Here is a 26,864-nt window from a genome sequence, read left to right on the forward strand (position 1 = left end):
CATTGATTCAAGAAGAGATGGTGAGCCATACCTAGGCCAAAAAGGGAGATGACCACAGTTGATGGCATCAAATGAATGGAAGAACCTTGTGGTACATGTTTCGTGAGTGGATTTAAAGAGGCTGTTGACTTCCATTTTCAGCCATTAACTTCTTCCCAGGGAGCGGGGAAAGTACATAAACCAGAGACTACTTCCTGAATTCACCCAAAGTACAATCCCAGGAGCCAAAGTTTTTCTTCTTTCTTTTTTGTGTTTCGAAAATGTTACCCGCTGAGCATATGCGGAGTGCTTTTCCTTCCTTTTTAGAGGGGAAGCAGCTTTTAAGAAATCAGTGTAAGAACAAAGCTTCTGTCGGCGAGCCCAGGATTCTCCTTTCCTTAAAAATTTATTTGTTTGACTGAAGTTTTATCTTGTAGAAAACAAGCAAATGTCGAAAGCACGAAATTCACAAACTCCCCCCCCCCACCTTTTCTGGATTAACATCCTCCTGTTCTGTGAATTGGCCAGGCCAGTAAAACTCTGGTGGATCTGCTACCTCTGTGATATCCAAACAGAACAGTAGTTTCAAGATAAAGAGAGGCAACTATCTTATCGCACAGGGTACGCTCCTGAACACATTCTCCAAGGTGGTGGTTTTCAGATTCCACTACCCGTTTTCTTGTGCAGCTTCTTTCCGAGGGTTTTGGGGTTTTCTGGCATTTTCCTGAAATGCAGCCGTCACGCCCACGCTTCTCTCAGCCAGCTTCTTCATCGTCTTCTTTTAAAATTAGACGTTAGCATCTCGTTTTGCTTTGTTTTTAAGGCTCCACTCACCACAACCTTCTCCCAACCCCACCCACGCCAGGCAGCTTCAGTTCGATATTATGACTTTGCATCCCAAATGTTTTATGGTTTCGTTGCCAGGCGAAAACGGCCCGGCCCTTTTCCTCACAGTTTCTGGCGATCCTAAATCTCTCCTGCCCATTGTACTCCTCCTCCCTCTCTTTTCATATATGCCCATTCCCTTAATTAGGGGGGAAATGGTAGTGAAGTAAAACTAGTGGGCAATGCTCCTGTCGTACAGGTATTAAAGCTGTGTGATTGGTTTTTATTTATTTATTTATTTGAGAAATCCAGTGCAAACTTTTGACAGTTATTTGTCTTGTTATTTTCTCTCTCCCGCTCTCTCTCTCTCTCCTGCTCTTTCTTTCTTTCTTTCTTTCTTTCTTTCTTTCCCTTTCTCTCTCTTTTCTCCTTTCTCCTTTCTCCTTTCTCTGTCTTTCTCTTAAGATGCAAAAATTTCCATGCTCAGACACCACACACACACACACACCATCCTTTCCCATACACTTCCCCTCACTTGTAAGGTTCAAGAGTGTGTGCTGTTCACAGAACCATTGACTGGCTCCTTTTGGATCCCTGGTCATCACCCTAGAACCTCAAATAGCTTTTAGCAAATGCTGGAAAAGGTTGTTTCTAATGCAAGATAACCTCACCTCCATTTCTCCTTTCGTGTGGCGAGGCTACAACACCACCTCCCATGCGTTTTGCATTTGATTGCCACAGCGAGAGATGGGATAATGGGTGTGGTGAGCTTGTCCACCCCCTAACTCAGGCTGTCTGTCAGATAGCTTAAAATTCAGCTATGCATTCAGCAAAATGCACCATTTCAGACTACAGATTCAGTTGTATTTTTCAGTGTTCCTCATGATGCTGATGATGCTGCTGCTGCTGATGTCCTGCATGTAGAAAATGAACATATCAAGGAGAGTATCTGGCTCCCTCATCAGCTAGTTTTCTACATGCAGGGAAATCTTGTCAGTTTGTTATTGTAAACACGGGGAGCTTGCAAAAATGCCATCTTTCCACCTGAAGTCTGCAATGGAAAGGGAGATTCTACTGTGCATTTTTGCTAAAAGTATTTATTCGGCACTGGGAAATAATTCTTCCCCCTTAGAGCTTGTGGCCTAATTCACTCGCTGGAGCGGGTCCATTCATTATTGTGCTCCCAATCTATTGTGGCCAGACTTTGGAACACAGAAGTGTCCATTTTGTGAGAGGATTTGATCCCTGGGGTGTTTTGAGTGTAGATGGTAGATGATGTAATTGAGAATGCAGAATGAGGGTAGAGGGAGAGTGTGTGTGTGAGTGTGTTTGGGTTGTCTTCAAAAACTCTTCTCAATCCATCTGCAAGGGAGGCCAGGAGAGCAAGGCAGCAAGAATCTCTCGGATCCTTCTTCAAAAGTTCTATAGAAATGAAATAAACATAGGGTTGGATCCAGGCTTTGGCCACAGTCCTGTACGTGCTTACCTGGGTGTAAACCTCACTGAAATCAGTGGGACTTGCTTCTGAGTAGACATGTATAGGATCACACTGTTAGTTGATCTTAGACCCTGTTGAAATCAATAGAGTGAGTGAGTCATGACTTGAATTAAGCATCACCGTGTTGTATCCAGTTAACGTTCCCGCCAATGCAACAGTTCATGTCATGTTCTCAAAGTTTTTCCCAGTGAGTTGGGGGATCCTCCAGAGATTTTGAGCAAAGGTGGACAGAAGTCCACTTATGTAATGATGGTTTTTGCCCAGTGATTTCAGTGGGAACTAAATGCAGCAACCCTAATCTGGATCCAACCCATCCATCACGGGCAGGCCAGCATACACAGAGTAGGACAGAATTTTCTAGTTTGGTAGAATGGGATTCGCCAAGCGTAGGAGGCTGAGGGAGTTTTACCTTTCAAGAAATTGGTAGCAATTGAAAACAAACAGCTCCGTTTCGAGTAAGAGCAAAATTAAGACATAAAGTTGGGGCAATCTAAAAACGAGGAAGCACGTAATTCAGCCATTCTTGTCTTCAACAGCCGCTGTGGTATGGAAGCTTCAACTCTATGCTTTGGCGCAAGCTAGTAGAAGGAACAGAGGCACCTAGGGTGGCCATTTGCCATACCCTACAGAGGACTTCCCTCTATTCAAAGGCACCCTTTGAACAGACTGTCCTGTATTTGAAAGGCCATCTGGTCCAGGCCCAGTTTAAAGATAAAAGACCCATAAGAAGGGAGAGCACCAGAGGCCTTGAAGTTGCCCGTGAACAGGTAGCAGCAGCTGGACAGGAAATGGAAGAGGCAGTTGCACAGATCCTCTGGCCACAGTCTTCCCCATGTATTGTATTTCTGTTTAATTTATAGTAATTATTTCCAAATTGCATCTGTCCAGATAAATTAGCATATGCACATTTTGTGCCCATCAGTGTCCTAATTTTTCCTTTTCTTTCCTTTGGTGATGTATTTCTTCCTTTGGTGGGAGGTGTAAATGGCCCCGTCAGCCCTCAACACCCCTCCCCCTTTGATAATTGGGCAACACATTAAGGGTGGAATCCTATGCATATTTTTTTCCACAGGAAAAAAAAGACCTACAACTCACAGCATTCCCCAGCCAGCATAGCTGGCTGGGGAATGCTGCAAGTTGTAGGTCTTTCTCTGTCTAAGCATGCATAGGGCTGCACCCTTAAAAGGCTAATGAAATGTGATTTAAAATGTATTATGATTTCGTCTTGTTACGCCCCCACCCTCTCAGTTTTATAGAGGCCTTGACTCCTGCGTACTACCTTGTCCCAGAAAGCAGAGTTTAAGACACAGTGCTGACCAGCGAGCGCAGAAATTGAAGGGTGCATCTACATTTTGTTGGACTGCACAATCCATATGGGGTGGGCAGAATTCAGTGCAGCGCTGGCTCCGGGTTTGTGAGGCCCCTGGGGCAAGACACCCTCCCTCAGTGAGTCTGTCTTCTCACCGCCATTGTCAGCAGCTGCAGTTGCTCCCCATCCTCTCTCTCATCATGGCTACCACTTATTTGCTTGACAGGCGAAAGCCAGGGAGCAAGGAGGAGCAAGTCCAGGGGGCCCTTGTCAGTGGGCCCCTGCTGGGGTGTGGGCCCTTGTCAGGTGCCCAACCATGCCTACCCTTGATGCTAGCCCTGATTCAACATTTCCCACTCCTGAGCTAACCACACAAATTTTGGTGGTAAGTTTTTGCTCCCCAAGCTTTCCTCCATAGACAGGATTGCCATAGAGTAGTGTTTCTTTTAGTCTGTTCCACACAAAAAAAAAACAAAACCCAAGGGATCCTTCGGAAGCCCTTCAGGGGTCCTCAACTTTGAAGCTTGCCTCACTTGACGTTCAGTCTCCCCCTACAACTGGTGCATCTACCGGGGAGAGCCGAGGGAGGCCCACCAAGCCACACCACCCCTCATGAACAGAGTGTGGGCTCTAGAATGTGCCAGAATCCCTTGCAACATGCTGGGGCTTACTCCACACACGTTGACCTGGGAAATACATTGCGAGATGCTTGAAAGCTGCTTCCGAAGTGGAAGGAACATTCCTACATAGGGATGAATGCATTCTAAAACCTTGGAGAATTACCACCCAGTCCAGGTTCTGGTGGAATATCCATGAGTTGTCAGGCTCCTTGTAAAGACCATTTTGCAGCAGCCTCCATTTTGTTCAGGCCCTTCTGCTTTTCATAGAAGAATCATAGAATAGTAGAATCATAGAATAGTAGGGTTGGAAGGGGCCTACAAGGCCATCGAGTCCAACCCCCTCATTGGATTCGCAGGGGTTTCTTTTGTTGGGGACGGGATTGTTTACATATTGCTAACTGCCACTGCTTCTGCATTAATGCTTGAGAAAATGTTGAGGGACTTGCTCTCAAATCTCAACTGTCCCTCACCATGAGGGATACCAGCTGGGAAGTCTCTAGAATTAGGCAAGCAAAGAAAGGGGAAAACAATGCCATGCCAAGCAGTCCTTTCCAGATACCCCTCTCTCTATATATTTTTCTGCACTGAGCCCTGGAACTCGGGGGGAGAGAGAGAGTCTTTAAGCAGTATCATTTCTAAAATCTTTTATCATCTGCATCCTTGCACTGAGAGAGAGAAAGAGAGAGAGAATTGTTCCAGGGGTAAGTGGATGCCCTCTGCTGTTCTGAACAGTCCTCTACTCTGAAATTCCGTTAAAAAATAAAATAAATATATTTAACAAATCCAGTGAAATTAGCACTGATTCTGCCGAAGGATTTCTCAAGAGTTTCAGGGAAGTACGACTGGGTATGACAAAATTATTAAAAGGGCGCTGGGCAGGAACACTGTGCTGTATGTGACTTTGAAAACCTCTGCCTGCTTATGTCTTATATGCCTTTTTTTGCATTGCTGTTCTCTTTGTTTCAGGGGGGAAAATTTTAGATTACACCTTGTCACGTTAATGTAAAAACCAGCTTCTCACATCACCAGCACTACCCTGCGTCTAATATTACAGGGTCGGTGCAAGCACCATTCAGGATCTAATTGGGCTTTTAAACGATTCTGTTTGTCCCATCACACCAAATAAATTCAAAAATGGAACGCATACACCAAAAGAAAAAGTAGATAGCCAGCTCAGCCATCCTTTTCAAACCAATACATCGCTTGAACTGAAGAGCAAGGGAGGGGGTGGGATAATTGTCTTGATTTGTTAAAGGAACTCCTTCAGACTTTGCTAAATTGAGGAAGGAAAGAAGGGACGGAGGAGGAGACGGTTGTCCATTGGAAGGACAGACGTGGAGGAGAGAGAAAAATAAACAAGCCTAAATCCACCCACTTGTAACTTATGGTAGAACCAAAAAGGTGGGGAGAGAGATACACACGCAACCTGTTTGGGGCAGGAAGGACAGGTGTAATCTAATCTTCACTACAAATATATTAAGGCTGCACATTATTTTGGGCCCCCTTCCCTCCCCACCCCTTCCTCATTTTGAAGTAAGACAGAATATACTCCTGTCTTGCCAAAATGCCAGTAATAATGTCCGCCTTCTCACCTCATTCGGAGCAGCGGCTTGCCGGGTGTCAAAATGTTTAACACCATTTGGTTTTCTTTGGTGCTTTCAACCAGTCTCTTCACTTTATTTATCGATTTAAGTTGTGTGGTGTTTATTTATTTGTTTAAAAAAACAAAACAAAAATTAATCATTTCCCCCCTTTCTTTCTTTTATATAACTAAATTAAGTTCTCTTTATCGTGTGGCTTTTATTTCACGTTTAATTCGTTTTTCCTCACCCCGCAGTCCTGCCCTGTAACCTCCTTCCTAATTTTGACTTGTTTTTCCATGTGAATCGGGGTTTGAAGCGACCGAGTTCGCATCCAAGAGGTTTGAAGCGACTGTGTTCGTATCCCACCCCCCCTGCATTCTCACCCCCCAATACACCTCACTGACCCCCAGCAAATTCTTCCTTTTTCATGGGCTAATCTGGGAAAAGATCATTATTATAAAGCAAAATCAGCAGAGGGAGGAATTGAATCGATCAGCCCTCAGAATTTTTTTTCCAGCTGCATTCTGGGATTGCGATCCAAGGGGCAGAATGTTCCGTCGCAACTGCCCACCAAACCTGGATTCTCCGTTCTTCTACAACCAGGTCTGTAAAATGCTTGCGCCCTTCTCAATCCTTCCCTGTGACCCACGTGGACCCTTCTGGCTTTCATCAAACGCAAGTTAATAAACAAAACAAGATGGCGGTGGTTCTCCAGACAGAGTCTGGCTTTCCCATCACCTGCTTTTCTGATCCTTTGAGCTGGCAGGGATTGAACCAGGGACCTTCTGCCTGAAAAGCGGGGGCTTCACCACTGAGCTACGGTCCATATGCCAAGTGAACGAAGTGGAGGTTGGTTTCTCCGATTTCGGTGGGGCTGTGAATCCATTCTGGGTTTCAGCCAGAACCAGCCACAACTCTGACGGAGCTATCCAGGGTGCTGAATAGATTTTGTGGATAGGGTTCCACACCTTGGAGAGCTCCTTTGGTGTTCTGGTTGATTCTGACTGAAACCCAGAATGGATGCACAGCCCCACCAAAATGGGAGACACCAACCATTACTGTATGCATTTCGATGTTACAAGGGAAATACAATGGCTTCCACCCCGTGCCTGTTCTCCCCAATTCCTGCTAACATCTTATGCAGCCTTTCCCAACCTGGTGCCCTCCAGATGTTTGGTGCTACAGTTCCCAGCACCCCTTACCATTGGCCATGCTGGCTGCAACTGATGGAAGTCAAGATCCAAAACGTCTGGAGGCTATTAGGTTGGGAAACAGTGGAGGATGGTGACTCCAGTGTCAGTGGGGCCATGAATCCATTCTGGGTTTCAGCCAGAACTCTAAAGGAGCTATCCAAAAACATACTCCAGATGTTTTTGTCATACTCCCTAACCCCTCCTAGAGGTCAGGGTTTATTGCTAAGCCATTTGACCGCTCCTTATTTAGGAGACAAAATGTGCGAAGAAATTCAGAAGGGAATGGATGTATATAGCTAAAGAGAAAGTACATTAAATGTGCTGGCATTCTTCAGATGTTTAAAATAATCTCAAATAGACATTGGGGAGCCCTTATCCTATCCCCCCACCCCAAGATAGGACAGGAAGCAACAGGTTTAAGCCTCAGAGAGGTAGATAAACTTTCAGTGTTAGGAGAAAGACTTTCATAGGCTCAGTTCAGACCTAATGCTAAACCTGTCCTCCTCCATCATGGCTTCAACGAGGAGATTAAAAGTACCCACTTTGTGCTTTAAACTAACCAGAGTTTCATGTTCTGAACTGGGAACTCTGGTTAGTTTCAACTATGGCTTGTTGAGACAAGCACGGTTCACAAACCACAGTTTGATCCTCACTTGTTTCAATAAAACATAGTTTAAACAAAGCAGAGTTTATCCCTTTTCAGACATAACAGTAAACCATGGTTAGTTTAAAACCAGGAAGCAGATGTTTCCCATATTTTCCATTCATGAGGCTCATTCACATAGTGCTAAACTTTGGTTTAGTTTTGACATCTGAACTGGGCCTGAAGTGTTCAAGTCACCTTGAACAAACCATCTATGGAAGTTCTAAAATGGCCTTGCATGGGAAGACTTCCATGTTAAGACTGGATAAGCGTCTATTGGAAATAAACTTTATCCATAGGATCTCCACCTCAAGACAGAGCATTGAAATGGGATTCTTTCCATTTTTTAATCTTTTGATGCCACCTTCACTCCGAATATTTCCCAAAAACTCACTTGTCCTTGGTTTTTGCATTCGTGTCTCTCGCCCAAATGTGCTCTCCTGAGCTTCCTCCCGTTCAGTTACAGGATCATTCAGGGAGGAAGGAGTCTTGGATTGCTGCACACCAGGTGTAAATAGCTGCCCATTCTTTTCCTCCATCACTGCAGTTCTGTGTTATGAATACACCCTCCTCCTCCCCCCACCCCCTGCTAACCTGAGAATAGAAATTAGAGTTCCCTTCAGACTTCGATTCACAGCAATGGTCCCATTCCAACAATTGTTTAGCAATTTTATTTAATTCTGATTTGCTCTTTCTTTCCTTCCTTTCTCCCCCTGTTTCCCTTCCTCTCCCCCCCCCCAAATGCTAGACTCAGATTTGCTGTCTTGTTCTGTTTCAACGACAACCCTGATGTTTGCATTCCTTTCTGCCATGTATTTGCCATTTTAACACCAGTTGAACATCTCTCCTCCTCCTAAGCCCTCTTCCATGTCCCTCTTCCCTCCTGCTTTTTTCTTTGCTCCCGACCCTACTCATAAACTATGTATCCAACTCCCTCCACACACATTTTTGAAAAGCTAATTCTTTTTGTCCCATTTCCTGTCCGCATGGCTTCCCCCCTCACCCCGCCCTGTTTTGTTCTCCAAGGTCTTTCCATATCATTTCAAACATGGCCAGCGCTGTTTCCTCGTGGACCCATTTTTTCAAAAGCATTTTTGAAACACCTCGTGTAATTGAACTTGGGTGGTTTACCATTGGAGAAAGCGATATGCGCAAAAGAGAGATATTTCCAGAAGATGCTGAGATACCCACACACCCACAAATGTATACACACTTGCACACACGCACACACTTCCTTTGCTCACGTTTCTCAGTCTCACCAGGTGGATCATTTAGATCACCCAAGCTGCAGAACTGGAATGAGTCAGAAACCTTTAGATGACCCAGGAACATAGGAAGCTCCCTTATTCAGAGTCACACCATCTCTCCATCTAGCTCAGTATTTTCAACACTGATTGGCAGCATCTCTCCAGGGTTTCAAAAGGGTTTTTTTCCAAGTCCTTCCTGGAGATGCTGGGATTGAACTTTGGACATTTTCCATCCATAGCAAGTGTTCTACCACTGAGCTGTGGCCCAGGCCCTCTGTAGCTTAGTGAACTGCTCTACAGTTGTCCCTCTTGTTCTTTTGGGAACACCACAGTGTCCCCATAGCCAGCTTCTGAGCCAGTTTCAACTGTGGTGTGAACTCCCAGACAGGCAAGCCCTGGGAAGTAAGCGCAGTACCATGAAGACTCTAGGAACAGAGGATGTCTGGAGAAGTTAGGAGCTAGGAGGGAAACTCTTGGTTTGTACCAAGCTCCCTCAGCCAAAGCGTGGGCTGCTGACCTTCCCTACAAAGCTACGGAGCCAAAAGGTCTAAGCGCTTTTCTCTCTTGGGCATGAGAATATTAAGAAATATTGCAAAATCGGAATGAGGGTTGCCTTCCAATGCTCTGGAAACCCAAGTCCCAAGAAGGAAGTTGAGCCAGTCGGTGACCATGAAGAGCAAACATCCCTTGTGCTGCCCTTTGCATGATTTTGGCCTTGCTCCTGGTTAAATGTTTACAACAGCCCTCTTCTCCTTCATCTCCTTCCGGGGGGAGCTGAGGTTCCTCAGAACTATTATGTCACTTCTATTTTTGTTTCATTCTTTTTAAAAAATGATCCAGAGGGAACAGCGCTTTCTCCGTGCCTTCGGTTCTTCCCTCATGTAAGGTCTGGAAACCTCATCCCATTTTCTTTGCTCGGGAGATGTACAGAACATCCATCTTCATTTGTTTTGTTTTGTTTTGTTTTTCTCTCTGTGTTAGCCGTTTCATGGCCTTGTTTTTCTTCTCCTTTTGATTATTATTAATTCTATTTTTATTATATTTATTATGATTATTATATTATTCTGCCAGGGCTGTGATGTGCCAATGTTAAACTAACACATTGGTTCACATCGGATAGAAAAAAAAGTATGCAGCATTTTACAAGTGGGTTTCCCCTTACCCCTAATCCCTCTCTGTCTCTCTCTCTCCCCTTCCTCTTGCTCTCTCTTCCTTTTTCCTTATCCGTGTGGGCATTTGCTAGTGGCCCAGTTAACAAATTCCAGTGCTTTACATCTCCTTTCCCCCTGTCTCTCTCTCTCCTCTCTTCCTCTCGCTCTTTCTCTCTCCTCTCTTTTCTCTTGGTTTCCTCCTTTTTTGCATGATGTTTGTGATTCTGAGAGCTGCATCTATCGATGGAATCATGTCAGATCTTTCAAAGAGGCTTCGTTAGGGTTTATATACCCAAAAACCACAAAAATTTGATTAGAGTTTCTCATCTTTTTTTCCCCCTTCTTCTCCCACTCCCCTCTTGTCGCTCCTGCTTCTTGCTCGCTTTGCGGAGGGGCGGGGAAAAGTGGAAGAACAGAGGTGCTCTTCCCTGACTACTTGCACGTTCCTTTCAATTTTCAGGCTAAATTTTGGCCACCTCCAGGGAACAAGCCCCCTCTCCCCCCACCCCAGTCTCCTACCCATCCCACCTTTTTTACCTGTCTACATGTTGGGGAGGAAACCTTCCATCACTCTAGTCTCCCTTAGGAGCTTCTGGCTGTACACATCTCTAGAAAAGGCCAAGGGTTTGAACCCAGACAGGTGTGCATTTTACCCCACTTCTGCACCGAATGGGCAGGACAGGCCCTTTTACCAGGCAGCCTGGTGCAATCAATCTCACCTGGGAGTTAGTAGAGCCTTGTGTCTGGGCTTCATATCCAGACTTGAAATGGTGCTACTGCATCTCTGCTCCCCAAATAAGTGCTGTCTGGACCGGAAGAAAACTCGCCAGCCTCGTTATCCTTGGTGCTTCCTCCTGACATTAGATGAATATGAATTCCCAAAGTTATGACTAGCAATTGGTCGTCTTTTCCCTTTCTCCAACCTTCCCTCCCTGTCCCACCATATTTTTATTAAATTACTTTTTTGGTCTCTGGAGGAGGCCACGTTGCTTACTAAGGACCTTTTTTCTCCCCCTCAAAAACCCTGGTTTCAGATTCGAGGAAGTGAATGCAGGGGGTGGGGGGAAGCAACTGCCCCTTCGCCTCTGCCTGAAAACAGGCTGGGCTTATCTAAGAGTTGGGGCAGGGGAGGGGGAGAACGCCCTCCCCACACACACGCTTGGGGGGGGGCAGTTCCGAAGTGCCATCTCATCTCTTTTATCGTTTTTAAAGATGAGAAATTGCTAATAAATTTTTGTGTATTTATTTGTGCTGTGATGGGTCTAAAATTGATCAATGGAACCCTGTTGCTATGAAATATCGCTTTTATGTCTATATTCTATATATTGTTTGTGAAAGTAAATTATTTTGAAGTTCTGTTTTTTTTTTTCCCTTATTGGTTGATTTTTGGTATTCCGATAATTTTTTAATTTCAGCCTTTTTTAAAATGAAGGAACAACAAATAATTAAAGCCCCATCTGTATTTAAATTCTCTTCTACTTTTCTTTCCTTCCCCCCCATCTTTCTTTTTTTCCTCTCTTTTCTTTTTTTCTTTCTCTCTCTCTCTCTCTCTCTTTTGTTTTGCTTTTGTTTTTGTTACCTCTGTGCATTTTGTCCACAGTTCGCCGTGTGGCTCCCCGGTTTTCCATCCCGCCCTCCAGCCACGAGATCATGCCCGGCGGTAACGTCAACATAACTTGCGTAGCTGTCGGCTCTCCCATGCCATACGTCAAATGGATGCAGGGGGCCGAAGACCTGACACCAGAGGATGACATGCCCGTTGGGCGGAATGTTCTGGAGCTGACGGATGTGAAGGATTCGGCCAACTACACGTGTGTGGCCATGTCAAGCCTGGGCGTGATTGAGGCTGTGGCACAGATCACCGTGAAATGTAAGTTTGTGCCATTCCGTCAGACTTGAGCCACTCTCCGTGCTGTTGGCCTTTGGCCTGTTCCCTGTGGTCATCTCTGTCCTGACCAGCTGCTGACTGCAGAGTGTAGAGCAAGCCAGCCTAAACTGTTTGGCCTGGCTATGCATCAGGAGCCTTAGTTTACCTCTCAGGAGGTGGGTCTCCAGGCTGCATCTCTTAGGTGTCCAGGCTGCATCAGCATCTCCAGATCTCTACCCCGCATGGATTCCCACCTGAGGCCTGCATGCCTGCATGCCTTTCTAACTGCTTTGTCTGCTTTGCATGATCCTCTTGTTTGTATCCTTGTTGATCTGGATCCCTGGAATAGGGTTCACCTGCATGAGGCTTGAAATTCTAGCTTGGTTGCCTTAAGGCAAGAATCCCTAGCCTATTTGGGTCAGTGGGCACAGCTGGAAATTTGAGAGCGTGTCAAGGGCACTGTCACAAAATGGCTGCCACAGTGGGGCAGGGGCTTGCCCGTTCATAAAATGGCTGCCATGGTGGGCATGCCCAGTCACAAAACGTTGTTGTGATTTTTGTGAACTACCCAGAAAGCTTTGGCTACGGGGCAGTATAGAAATATAGCAAATGAATGAATGAAGGCAAACTGGTGAGACTAGAAGAAAACTAATTTGCCAAATAACCTAAGTACAAGGCAGAGGCGGGATCTGAGGGCCAAAACACAAAACCACACTTTTGAACCCAAATAAAGATGGTAGAGAGCAGCGCTTTGCTTTCCAGCATGGGAAACTCCAAGTTGAAAAAATAATAGTTTTTTAAAATCTTTTAAAATTACATTAAATTCAGGAGGGGCAGGGAGCTTGGTGGGAGTAAAGAGAGGTGCACGTGGGCACCTGCAGGCACCACGCTGGAGACCCTGGCCTTAGGAATTCATCCTTCAAGGACTTGCTTTGGGCATTTTATTCCTGGGACGCATGGTGTCTAAGCGACCTCTGCTAGCATGCCCCTGACACATTCGCACGCTTGTGCCGGGGAAGTATTTAGTAGCATGCCTCTGAGACATTTGGAAATGTGTCTGTGCATGACAGTGGTGCTGACAAATTGTGGGTCGAGTCTGTGCGTGTGGCTCAAATTGCCCTCAAGCGGTCGTTGCCTGATACCTGAAGCGCTATGCCACTTGGAAATTCTTAAAAAGTTCTAATGCAACCCACACATGCCCTGCTAACTATCTGCATCCATTTCCGTCATAAATGTACATGTATTTCCTGTGAATTTTGCATGAGCCTGTGGTGGGCACACTGTTATGACGTGGAGTCGGCTTATCAATTTTTTAAAATGTCTGTGGCATTTTACAGAGTAACCTCAAGAACAAAGGCAAGCTCCCTGCCCCAAGGAACTTGCAGTCTATGATTCGACACAGGGAGTTAGAGAGAGGGGAGGAAGGCGAAAGCAAAGAATAATTGTGGGAAGGGAATGTGTTCGGTTAGGGTGCACTCAGGCCTGTTTCAGTTACGGATAAGGACCTAAGCTAAAACTACTGAGAAAAATGAGAGACTGATGGATTGGAAGGAAAAGAGAGAGGTGGCATCCTGCAAGTGTGATGGAGGGAGTTCAAGGCATATGGGGCAGCGAGGGAGACTGAGCGGGGTCATTTAAGGGATTGGGAGCTCTCTGGGGCTCTGGGAGGGAGTTCAAGGCAAATGGGGCAGCAAAGGATTATGGGTGGAGTGAAAGCTGGATATGGAGGGCACTCTGGGAGGGTTCCAGGCAGAAGGGGCAGCAGTAGATGGAGTCTTTTAAAGGAGCAGGAGATCTCTGGGCTTTCGAGAGGGTGGTCCAGGCATAAGGGAGAGCAAGGGAGAGTGGGTGGAGTCATTTAATGGAGCAAGAGCCTTTTGGGGTGCTGAAGATGGTGAAGCTGAAGGAGCCAAGGTCTTAAGCAGGGCTACAAAGGGAAGTAAGAGCATGGGAAGAGCTTTAATTCCATGTAATGTTTGCCATTGAAGTCCATCTTTATCCTTCTCCTGGTTACCTTACCTCCCTCCCTTTATTCCAAGAAGGCCAAGGTGGTTTACGTGTTTCTGGGCATAAGGGGCAACATAGGGAAATGGGTGGAACATAAAGAAGCTGCCTTAGACTGAGTGAGACCATCGGTCCATCTAGCCCAGCATCTTTGACACTGACTGGCAGCAACAGCTCTCCTGGGTTTCAGGCAGGATTCTTTCCAAGCCCTACCTGGAGAAGCTGGGGCAGGAACCCGGGACTTTCTGCATGCAGAGCATGTGCTCTACCATTGAGCTCCTTCAAAATGAAATAAGGTTCTAGTTCTGATGGCTCTGAATCAAAGGCTGGTTTAAACAGGAGCGTGAGAAGCTGCTTTCTACCGAGTTAAAATATCAACTCAATATTATCTGCTACACAGATTGGCAGGGACTCTCCAGGGTTTCAGGCAGGGGTCTTTCCTGGCCCTACCTGAAGATGCCGGGGATCAAACCTGGGACATTTTGCATGCAAAGCAGAGGCTCTCCACTGAACTATGGCCCCTCCCACTTTCCTACACACTCCTCCCCCCAACCCCCATTTTATTCACTGCAGTCCCAAAGAACGAGTGTGAAAATCTACGCTCTCTGGATGTTTTCCTAGAACAGAGTTAGCTGAAGGCAGTGACTCCATTTACGAAGCTCCTATTTTCTACCAGGCCTTTGTCGAAACCACGTGGCTCCCTCCTCCCCCACCCCTCCAGGCATGCTTACACGTGAGCGGTCTCTTTTTTAGCTCAAAGCTGGCGTTAACGATCGCAGATGCTGAGTTTGAGCACTTTCCCTTTTGATGGAGCAGTTTAAGGAAGGTAATAAAGTATTCCTAACTAGGCTGGGAATATTTCAGCTGCTCTGCTCGCGAACAGCCGCAGCATCCTCTCTACCCGCGCAGACGATTCCTCCCGGTGTCCTAACTTGCCAATTAGGTGCAACGTTTAACATATGGTGGTATGGCGTGTGTGCGCGTGTGTGCGTGCGCATGTTTGAGTTGATTCTTCCAATTTTTCTCAGCCCTCCCTAAGCCTCCAGGGACTCCCATCGTGACGGAGACAACCGCAACAAGCATAACAATAACCTGGGACTCGGGGAACCCTGACCCCGTGTCTTATTATGTTATCGAGTACAAGTCGAAGAGCCAAGATGGTCCGTACCAAATCAAAGAGGACATCACCACCACACGCTACAGCATTGGGGGGCTCAGCCCCAACTCTGAGTATGAAATCTGGGTGTCGGCGGTCAACACGATTGGGCAGGGCTCCCCCAGTGACTCTGTGGTGACCCGCACGGGGGAACAGGCACCCGCTAGTGCCCCCCGGAATGTCCAGGGCCGTATGTTGAGCGCCTCGACCATGATCATCCAGTGGGAAGACCCCGTGGAGCCCAATGGGCAGATCCGCGGCTACAGGGTCTACTACACCATGGAGCCAGACCAACCCGTCAGCAACTGGCAGAAGCACAATGTGGACGATAGCCTCTTGACCACGGTTAGCAGCCTTCTGGAGCACGAAACGTACACCGTGCGAGTCCTGGCCTTCACTTCTGTGGGAGACGGGCCGCTCTCGGACCCCATCCAAGTGAAAACACAACAAGGAGGTAAGTCCTCAGGCAGCAGTCCTGGACCAGCAAGCTTTGTGATGCACCTGCATTCTGGGTGCCGCATGACATGATGGCCGGGATTCTGCAGATTGCTGTATGGGGAAGGGGGGACAAGTTGTTCGACGTTCCATCAATGCCACCGGTGCTGGACAGGGTGTAGTGGTACCATTGCAATAAGGGAGAAGACACTGCCATTGCTGTTATAATCCATAAGGATTTTGTGTATTTTGCACTAGTAAACATCCCGTAATTCCCTCCATCAAAGCAATAATTGTTCTCTGAGATCCTTGAAGGTCTGGACAGTCCCCCCACCCCAAAAATTATGGTAAAAATCTTCGTGTGGTGCTGTGCATTGCCAGCAATGGTTTTGAATTAGATTATAGCAGGGGTGTGGAACCTCACACCCACAGACTAAATCCTGCCCTCCTGGGATCCCAGTCCAGCCCTCTGTAGTTCCGCAGACCCCCCCTCCCCCTGACTGCTGAACATTTGGTGGTTTTCCAGCTTTTTCACGTTCTTGTCCCCATTTTATTGCATATCCCATTTGTGTTTAGTGTTCCTGATTATTCTGATCTCTTTCCTTGATGCTTATTTGTTCGTTTATGTGATCGGCTCTTCCTTCATAAGAGGGAACATTTATAGACTATGCATTTATATACAGTGTCCCACATAAGAGGAGTTGTGCTATTTTATTTTAAAATGCAACAAAAATGTGTATTAAAAAACACACATGCCACCCAAGAGTATTTTAAAAACCTAGCAACGAATAATATCTAAAGACAGAACTACATGTTAGATTTTTGCCCTAAATCATTGGAGAAGATAGACAAGCCTATCTAGCTTTTTGTCCTGGTGCTAAAAGCTGTTGTGTTTCAGAAACAATAACTCGGTGTATGAATGACAGGAGTGTTGAGTCGTCTCCCGCTTCACCTTCACCCAGTCTTACCTACAACAACTTCTGGGTTCTTTTCCCCCCTGCCTACCTTTCTCAGTTCCCGGGCAACCCATGAACTTCAGAGCAGAAGCCAAGAGCGAAGGTAGTATTCTGTTGACTTGGAGTCCCCCTCGTCAGGACATTATACTGAAGTACGAGCTCCTTTACAAAGAAGTTTCCAACAAGCAGGGGAACCCCGAGGTAAGCTGCACTCTGCCTTTTCCTTAACGGCTCGAGTCCCAAGACCTGAGCCTATTGCAAGAAACAGGGTTGCTGAGCCTCTATTTCACACCTCTGCTCTTTGGTTTTTGTTTCGTTTGTTTTTCCCATTTGCGTCGCTAACGTCCACACCCCGCCCTTGTGCAGTTTTTGAAGACCTTTGACCCCGTGACCTCGTACACCGTGAGAGACCTGAATCCCAACACAGAGTATGTCTTCCAGTTGGCCGCTCGCTCGGCGTTGGGTCTTGGGGCCCCCACTCCGGAGGTCAGGGAGCGCACGCTGCAGTCTAGTAGGTGTCACTTTTTCTTTCCAAGAACTCTCTGAGGGGCTCGCAGCCGGGGAGGAGATTCAGAGGTTGGGTGCCGAGGCGAGGAGTGGTCACAGGGCAGCTGCAGTGGTGGGACAGAGGGCTGTACATTTTCATTTGGTTTATCACGTGGCACTTAGTCTGAGAGCTGGAATTGCTCCACAAGTTATGTTCAGTCCATACGTGCTCATGGTGTGTCTCTGTTCATGGGGTGGCGAGATAGCCCCGTCTTTCCGCACAGCTGATAGAGATGGCAGCGCCTGGCTTATCACATGGCGTTAATTTGGGGATCTCATTGGCTCCTCTAGTTGCATTCAGTCCAGATGCACTCATAGGGTGCTTCCAGACAGAGGGTTCCTAGCACTCGCAATCACAAGGCGTTGTGCAACTATTCCATCTTTTCTTCCTTAATGGATGTTCAATGGGAGGGTTAGGAGTGGAAGACAACAACGCCTGGACCCCCCATAAAATTCTGTGAAGGAGGCACAACGATGGCACGATAAAAACCACATCTGGAAGCACCCATGGTGTGTGTGTGTGTGTGTCAGAATGAGGGGCGGGGAAGTGATGGCCAGCCCTGGTTCCCGCTCTGTCTGCACAGCCAACAATAGATGGCTGTGGTTGGTTTATCACATGGCATTTAATCAGAGGATCAGGTCTGGTCCTCAACTTGCATTCAGTCCAAACGCGCTCATTGTGTGTGTGTGAGAGAGAATGAGGGGTGGAGAAGAGACGGTCGGTTCATGCTCATCTCTGATGTGTCCGCACAGCCGACATGAATGGCTGTGCTTGGAAGTCTTGTTTTCAAAGGTCCCAAACAGTGCCGGCCTTTTCCAAAGAAAGGTTTTGCTTTTGATTATCCTGGAAACAGGGTGGATTGCTTCTTAACCCAGTGGACTCAAAATCAGTTTGTTGCCCAGTTCAAACCAGCATAATGGCACAGACCATATTAAGCTGGTAGTCAGCCCCCATGGAGGGCGATGGCCTCTTGTTGGCCTGATATGGTTATGCGCATGAGACATGCTGTCCTCTTTGTGGACTGGGGCAGGGGGGACGTCTCCCTCTCCTCCCCATCCTAGTTCATGTTAAAGAAAGTACAAACTGAGTCACACAGAGGTAACAGCGTCGAAGAGAGTAACCGGAGCCTGGGGGGCAGTGGATTTTATGAGTGTTGATGCTCAAGCTTGGGGGAGCAGGGTCAGTAGGGAGACAACTTTTAGTAAATAATAATAATATGGTGATATTTTAAACGTCAGATTTCCCATTGCTCCTACCCCCACCCCTCTTTCTTTCCCACAATTCATTGTTCATGATCAAGCTCCGTAGCCTTTACGAGAAAGGCAGGCTTTCCCCCACGTGAGTGGCAGTGGACATGGGGAATAATAGTGACACCAGGACATAAAACTGGTGCTGGTTTTAGTTTAATGGATTGTCTCCCTTCACTGTTGCCCCAGGGATGGTTCCAGTCCCTGGCCGGCAATATCTCAACCTGGGCTTTTCACGGATGCTTTGATTTTATTTATTTATTTATTTATTTATTTATTTAGTTTAATAAAAAAAAGAACGAGGTCTTTTTTGTTGTTGTTTTTCCTCCCTCCTTTCTTTCTTCCTTTTTAGTTCCTTTCTTTCATTTTTGTTGTTGTACCAACCGCATGATTGGCTGTGGCAGGCTGTTCTTTGTGTTTTTCTGTCTTCTCTCATCTTTACTATAAAGAACTCGACCACGGGTTCGGAGTAGCCACGAGCAGGATGGGCCTGGGGTGGGGGGCTTATGTGTGGAAACAGAATCATCCTTCCCATCGCCCAGGAAATCCTTAGCAAGTGGGACCAGAAGCCTCCCTGGTGGCTAGCTGGCTTTCTTTACCTTCTCCAAGCTAGTGCCCTCTAGATGTTTTGGACTACAAGTCCCATAACTGCCAGCCAATCCAACACATCACTGGCTTGGAGAAGCTGCTGTCTCTTACGGCTGATTCTTTCCCATCGACTCTGTTTTTTCTTTGGCTCAATTTAGGCTGAATCTACACATAGCAGTTATGCTGTTGTCATAACTGTTGGTGCCCATTGATCTCCCCTGTACCAACAGTTATGATAACGGTATAACTGCTGTGTGTAGATTCAGCCTAAGAGGACCATTTATTCCATTTTATTTTTCTCTCTTCCCCGCTGCCCCATTTTTTGCCTTTGATGCGGCGGTGGCTTCTGCACATTGTGAATGTTGACCACCCTTCCTCATCCTGGTGCCCTCCAGATGTTGTCAGACTACAACTCCCATTACCCTGGACCATTGTTCATGCTGGCGAGGCCTGATGTAGTCCAGAACATCTGGAGTTGACCCAGTTTGGGGAAGGTTGATCTTGATCCACTGTTGCTATTCTGGTATAATTTATAACGTGGGATGATGCAAAAAGTCTCGAGTTCTGGAGAAAAATTCACTTGCTTTGTTTTGGGATGAGAAGCTTGTCTTGTCTTGAGTGAGGGCATAGGTACTGCGTGGGATTAGTAAGTAAATAAGTAGTTAAAACTTCATTTGTATAGTGCTTTTCAGCCAAGGATGCTCAAAATGATCCACAAAATTTAAAACAGAAAGGTACAGTAAAATTCGAAGGCTGGGTAATATATATTACAACTTCCTACTACCTATATAGTATATATTAGAGTATATAAGAGGTGTGGGCAGACTTGACAAATCTGCTTTGTTTTTTTTACTAGCAGCTCAAGGCCCACCAGCCAGATCCAGATGCAAAGTGGTGGGTTGGGTGGAGGAAAGCTTCTGTGCTCATGGAATTAAGGACCAGGGTGCCTCTGAACACATGCTCAGCCCAAGAATTTGTTTTCAGTGCCAGAACTGGGCTCACAATCCTTCTACACACCCAAGATTCACACGTGCTGTCCCCAAAGCTTTCTTCTTTAGAGCAGAGGAAGAGAGAGCCATTGTGCTGCTGCTATGATTAAATGATTGAGAGTCAGGAACTCTTGCCAAACTACTGCAGATTAGCCAGAGATCCACCAGGAGAACCCAATCTACCTTCTTCCCACCCTTGGTATATAATATTTATATACTGCTTTAGCAGGCATTCCTTCCTTCCTGGAAACTGTAGCTCTGCGTGGGAGGCTAAAATACCACATTAATACCTTCCTTTGTCTGTGGAGAAGGAGTCCTTCCTTCCTTTTTGGACATCATTTGCTGGTGAAAACTGTAAGCAACAGAAAGTAAAGCCTTTGGCTTGGTTTGGTGGTGGGGCGGGTGTAAATAACTACTTCTGAAGTGATCAAAAACTCCCAAACCCTTCTGCACTGGAGCAACGGGCTTTCAAACTGTGTTCCTTGCCACAACTATGATGGCTCTTCACTTTTCCCCCATAGCAGCAGCTGTTCACTTTGATGGCAAATAGTAAATGAGGAATAACCGGGGTTGAAGCGAAACTTGTTCCCCATCCCCTGAGGATTCCTGCCGTCTGGGACACAAATCAGATTTAGCCCCCTCCCAACTGCATGCCAGGTTGTAGCCTGGCGACTTTTGTCCCGTAGAATGTAAAAGGAATCAGTGAAGATTCTGCTTGTGCCTATTTTTTGGGGGGGGGAAATGAGACAGAAGGGGTTTGTATGGGAGAAAGTGCTTGTATCTTGCAAGGACCCCTGGGGGTGCAAGACCCTGAGGGGTTCCGTAACAGTGAGGGCTGGGTCACTGATTGTAAGTTGCCCTCACTTGTTCTAAGGTGTAGCACTTTACTTTCCATATCAGGAATAAATGGCTACCATTTGTGTAGGAGAAAGCAAAACGGTGCTCCATTGGAACAAGAGGCTAAACCTGCTTTCTGGTGCTAGGAGCCATTCAGAACTCCTTCATTTGCGTAGCCCTGCCCTTTAGTGTCTTGGTCATGCTGGAGTGTGATGGAGTCTTCCCAAGTCAAAAAGAATGTTGGCAAGCGGATTTCAGATAGGTAGATAGAACTGCCAGCATGAGAAGTCGCTCCAGGGATTTAAGACGTCTTACTAGGATTCATCTGGTGTGTTGCAAAAGCTTGCAGAAACTTTTAGGGCCTTTAAATAAATAAACCAAATACGTTTATATTTATTTTTGCATCCTCCCTAGTTATAATTGCCATCAAACCACGGTTGGTCCTATGAGACCTTGATGCATCAGAATGTCTCACCCACATTTTTTGGAGGCCTCTGGTCCATTTGGAGATGTTAATGTTCGTTATTTTTGGAATGGGAGAGGCGTTTACTTTCTGTTAAATGTTTGATTTTCATATATGTATATATGGAAGACAGAGAAAAAGATCCTTTTTTTTTGGTGGCTTTGTGGATATGTTTGCTCTGCCTGTTGATACAACAGAAAAGTAGGTTGACCGAGATGACTGAATGTTCGTCCGTTTTTCTTCTGTGGTGGTGTTTTTTGTTAAACCAAAAGGATCATTGGTAAAAGGAGGAGGGTGGACAGCTGCTAACCTTTTGGTCCAGTTCTTGCTGCCTTAAAGGAGAGGGGGACCCCCTCCATCCCAACTAGGAGAGGCTGATGGTTTCTCTGGGCCCACTCCAGTTTGTCTGCATGTGCCCTGCGGAGAGATTTGTATTCATATCCTATCCCCCCCACCCTTTTGGTTGGTTTTGTAAAACAACAACACCTAAGTTTGGGCGAAGGGGTGGGAATTTGCCAACGCTTTTCTTTCTTTCTCTCTTTCTCTCTCTCTCTCTCTCCCCCCCCCCCACCCTCTCTCTGTTTCATTAATTAGTTCAGGGAAAATTTGCTTCCTGACTATACAGTCTGGGGAAGGGGCTTTGTACAGTGGTCTTGTAACGTAGTGAAAACACTTTTTTTTGTTTCCTGGCTGGCTGCTGGAGGAACGAGTTCAATTCTTCCCTGATCCTGGCGGCATCCTTCGGCGTTCAGACCTCCCAGCTCGGGGCAGGCTTTTTGTGTGTCTCTTTTTTCTTTTTGTTCTATGCAGCCCCCCCCCCCTCCATACAGCTCCCCCCAGCCTACTCCATGGCGAGTTTTTTCTTCTCTCTCTCTCTCTCTCTCTCTCTCTCTCTTCTTTCTTCTTGTCCATTTGCTGGCATGCCTGTCAGAATGCATGGGTGCTTTGTCTGAGGAAACCGCGCTTTGTTCAGTTCAGTCTGCAGCAGGATTTTCCCCCTCCCCTCCTTTCTCTCTCTTTCTTTCTGGGCATATCTGCGTGCGGCGTTCTTCGGAAAGACAAAATTCTCTTCTCCAGAACGTTCAAGGCCTACAGACATTCTGTCCATGATAGCGAGAGACGATTGACCTGATATTTTAAGAGGATCAGACATTTTAAGAGGATTTGATGGTACTTCTGGTGCCCCCAAAATGCACTTTTTTTCTTTTCTTTTTTTCATGCTAGGGTGAGCTCCAAAGTTACTAGTCCTGCAGGTATTCAGCATAGGTCCAGGCTCACCCAAGGAAAAATAGACTCGTCCTTTACTGCTGATTGCCTATTTATAGATAGATAGATAGATAGATAGATAGATAGATAGATAGGATAGATAGGATAGATAGATAGATAGATAGATAGATATTATATATATATATATATATATATATATAGAGAGAGAGAGAGAGAGAGAGAGAGAGATGATAGATAGATAGATAGATAGATAGATAGATAGATAGATATAGACAGACAGACAGACAGACAATTCCTGATTGCCTATACTACTGTTTCTGCCTATTGGCTAGCACACATGTCATCAATGATCAAGCAAGGTGTGCAGTTTTTTATTGTACTATTATTATTATTTTGTAAAATGAAAGGCAAAGGAAATGCTTAGATGCACAAACATCTTAAGCCTCTTTTTAAAAAAGAAAAAAAGGCTGTAGTCCCGGGCGAGACTAAAGACTAACTCCCTTGTCAGTCCAGCATTTGGTTTCCTGGTGCGTACATTGCAAAGCCAGGTTCACATTGTTCCTTCCCCTTGCTCCTTTGAAGAGGGCAGGTGAACAGGCAGCCACAGCAGAGAGGAGCCACAGGGCCAGGAGACACCAGGATTGTCAGCGGGGGGGCCTTGTGGGGGTACGATGGCCAGCAACGCCAACTCCAAAAATACAGTCTTTGCACACTTAGTCCAGCATGTACACGTATGATGATAATAGCAGCTGAACTGGCACAGGACTGTCCTTTATCCTGCAGGACATTTTTTCTTTTCTTTTTTGCAGAAGGCTTCTCCCAGATTTGTGGTTTAGTGCTAAACCTCCTATCTTAGAAGCAGGAGTTGCTTGTATGCAGATACGCCCTTTTCTTTCTCTCCATGGTTTCATGGCGCCCACCCCTTTTCTCTGCTCTTTCTCCCATCCCCGTACCACTTCCTGCTTGAGAGATTTCCCCCTGGTCTCAGCTTTTCACAAGCAAGTGTGCACCGTCTGCCTGCGTTCCCTTTCGAACCTGCCCCCTCCCCGCATGCAAACACCCTTCCACAGCACTTTCTGCTACTCTGTCAGGGTGGCGCTCCCGAGCATCAACCCCAAGAGTTGTTTTTTTAAAAAAAAATCCATTAAACTAAAGGTAAAGTATTATTTTTTGATCTTGAAAGAAGTCTGTCTTTAACTCTTCAAGTACCAGAGACAATAGACATGGATGCCTGGAGAAAATTAATAGAACTATTAGAAAAGAGACAAAATAGGTCAGATCTGCAGGGACGTTGGGGGCAGAGAGAATTCGAAGGATGCATTACCATCTTTTACCCAATAGTAAAAGCAACAGATTAGAGATTTGCTATTGCTGGGTAGTTGGTTTCTTTTTCTTTTCTTTTTTTAAATCAGTGGTTTATTTTCAGTGTTTTGGAAGCACAGCCTAAGCATATAACCCAGATTTGCAGGGGGAAAAGAACACAAAAGAAAAAAAGAACTCCATTGTAAAATGGAGCTTTTGACTCTACTGAATACGTGTTTTTTTTTACAAAATAAGTCATCTATTATTTAGAGTTGTAGGTTGTCTTGTTTTTTTTATTTTTTTAATAGCCAGTAGATGTATCCAAAGTCTATGGTACCTAAAGGGTTAAAAAGCACATATCTCCTTGGTACGAAAGCACAGTAAGGGGCCATTCTTGAGGCTTGGACAGTCAACTCTTAAAGCATGTAGAAGCATGCCCAAGGTGAGTACTGGCTGGTCTCAAGTGGATTCACAAATACAGTCCAACCTGTCTCCTCTTCCATACGCTGTACACCTCTCCGTGGCACACACCTGCACACACCTGCTCTGCGCACACCTCTGCCACATGCTTTTCTTCTCCCTTGTGGTCTCCAAAACCCCAGCAGGAAAGAGGGCACTGCCCAATGGTGCAGGTGCAAAGCCAAGGGACCTGGGGATGGAAAAGGCTTCTAGCTCTTTCGAAGCGGGGATGTATTTGACCTCAATGGCTTGAAATACTACATAACCGCTTGTCTCCTTGATCACAAAACATGTACACACACACACACCCCTCTGCCAGAGTTCTCACAGGTTGGGCTGGATTGTGAAGAAAACTCCATGTGTGTCCTCTCGACAGCAAGGTCTGCAATTGGGTGGCCGTCTCCACACAGATGGCGAGGTCCAGAAAAGTATGCGCTGTGGTTATTTTGCGTAGCCAGAGAGAGCGCAGTAAACTCTTTCGCCCTACCTTTTCCCCCCAACCCCCAACCCAAACCCACGTTTACTCTTTCTCCGCCCTGCTTGGAGAGGAAGGGGTTTCCAATTGTTGGAGTTTAAGAAGGGTGAGTGAGCACTCTGCCTTCCCGGGCAGCAGAAAGCAGGCTGACCAAAGTTATCCAAGGGAGCTCTACACGCTGTTTTTGTTTTTGACCGGGGCTGGAATTTACTATTTTTTATTTCTTATTTTTTTAGTACTGAATGTCTGATGTGGCTTTCAGGCACAGGATACCAAAGGGTAGGTGAGGCCCGGTCTTACTCTGCAGTGGGTTTCTTTGGGATTTTATCTATTGAGAGAAGGCATGGGATATCACCACTCTTTTAAGCTTTGGAAACAGAGCGTGGAAGTGGGGGGGACACAGTGCAGCCTTTGCCCAGCTTCCCTGGGGGAGAAACAAAATAAAAAGTTCAGAATTCCTCCTCCTAAAAGGACGTAGAAGATCTGTACCAGATCGGACCCCATCTAGTCTATTGTCCTGTTTCCAACCACAGTGTCTGGGATGCTTCTGGGAACCCCATAACAGGGCACGAGTCTCGCAAGGAACTGAGATTCCAGAGGTAGACTTCTCCTGAATTTGGAGGCCTCTCAAAGCCAGTGGCTTTCCCTACATCCTGTGGCAGCAAATTCCGTGAAGTAATTACATCTTAAGTGAAGAAGCCATCCTTTTGTCCATCCCGAATCTCCTGCCAGTTAGTTTTGATGGATGCTTCCCCCCACCCACCCACAACACAAGCTCTAGTATTATACGAGAGAGATTTAAAAAAAACTTAGAGAGTATTTATTTATTACACTTTTAGACCACCCAATAACCAGAGTTCTCTAGGCGATATACAGGTAAATTTAAAACATAAAATGCAAACCAACAATGTAAAAAAAAAAGGCACATAATAAAATGCCATATGAAATCAGCAAAACCATGCAGCACATAAAACTGAGGCGAAACCAGCCACAAAATAAACGGTGTGAAGATCTGAAAGCACTAAAGCACTTCTCCAAATGGCTAGGAGAATAAAAAGGACTTCACCTGGCACTGGAAAGACCATGATGTAAGTGCCAGATCAGCCTCTTTGGAGAGGGCATTCAACAGATGGGGTGCCATCACTGAAAAGGATCCTTCTCTTATAGCCACCTACCTTGCCTCATTGGGCATCTGAACTGAAACAAGTGGTACAGCCCACTTCTCAACACTGTGGGGTACTTGTGTCTGGACTGTACCACTTTGAACTGCAGGGGGAGGCTCGCAGGACTGAAATGCTCATCTAAGGATGGGGGCGAGAATTTCGTTTGGTTCGCATTTGGATAAGAACTTGCAAAGTTAGCACTACCCAAATCAATATACAAACCAGAACACAGGTATCCTTTAGTATTCACACTTCTGATAATTTGGTGATGCGGTTATTGAGGGGGTGGGGCAGAGGGTACTAAAGTGCATGTAATAGGGAAAACTGTACACACAGATGCACATATTCAGGGAAAACATATTTTTAAAAGCATTTAAAAAGAAAAAGAGCCGGTGTGGCGTCATGGCCTGTGTGTTGGACCGACAGCACCAATCACCCGTCTAGCCACGCACGTATGTTTCCAACACAGCATTAGAAGGGCCACCTCTACAGCTCCACATGCTATCAATGGGGTGTTTTCTATGTTCCCCCTCCGCCCTCCCACAGTGCCCATTATCATCCTTGGCTGAACAGCTGACTTTCCCATATTTGGGGGCTGAGCAGGCACTCCAGCTTTTGGAACCTGCTCCAAGCCCCAAATGCTTTGTGTTGTGGTATTTACTTAAAACATTTTTATCCTGCCTTTTGCATAAAAACATTAAGGCAGCTAACAAAAATCAATTAAATGTTATAGTAATTAATTATAATACAACCATCACTATCATTACTGGTTAACTTAATTACTGGTAGTAGTAATAATAGAACAATATCGTAAATAGCTGCAAAGATTATCAGCAGCAGAGGTTAAAAGTTGATTAGGGGACTAGAAACAAAGCCCTATGAGGAGAGACTGAAAGAAGTGGGCATGTTGAGCCTTGAGAAGAGAAGACTGAGGAGAGATAGGATAGCACTCTTCAAGTACTTGAAAGGTTGTCACATAGAGGAAGGCCAGGATCTCTTCTCCATCATCCCAGAATGCAGGACACGGAATAATGGGCTCAAGTTCCAGGAAGCCAGATTCCGGCTGAAGATCAGGAGAAACTTCCTGTCTGTCAGAGCAAT

The 26,864-nt window shown here is 45.9% G+C and overlaps 1 protein-coding gene across 1 annotated transcript in view; it reads left to right on the plus strand.

The window, feature by feature from the left end:
• The window catches only part of PTPRS (protein tyrosine phosphatase receptor type S), a 276,893-nt gene that overhangs the window by 143,146 nt on the left and 106,883 nt on the right, over window positions 1-26,864 (plus strand). The window contains exons 7-10 of the mRNA XM_084826131.1: window positions 11,649-11,918; window positions 14,948-15,529; window positions 16,525-16,667; window positions 16,833-16,977. Coding sequence (XP_084682257.1) covers window positions 11,649-11,918; window positions 14,948-15,529; window positions 16,525-16,667; window positions 16,833-16,977 — 1,140 coding nt within the window. The remainder of the gene's footprint in view (window positions 1-11,648; window positions 11,919-14,947; window positions 15,530-16,524; window positions 16,668-16,832; window positions 16,978-26,864) is intronic.

The sequence above is a fragment of the Heloderma suspectum genome, chromosome Z, assembly GCF_057233095.1.
Source record: "Heloderma suspectum isolate Gila_16-S chromosome Z, 16-S_ref, whole genome shotgun sequence".
NCBI classification, from domain to species: Eukaryota; Metazoa; Chordata; class Lepidosauria; order Squamata; family Helodermatidae; genus Heloderma; species Heloderma suspectum.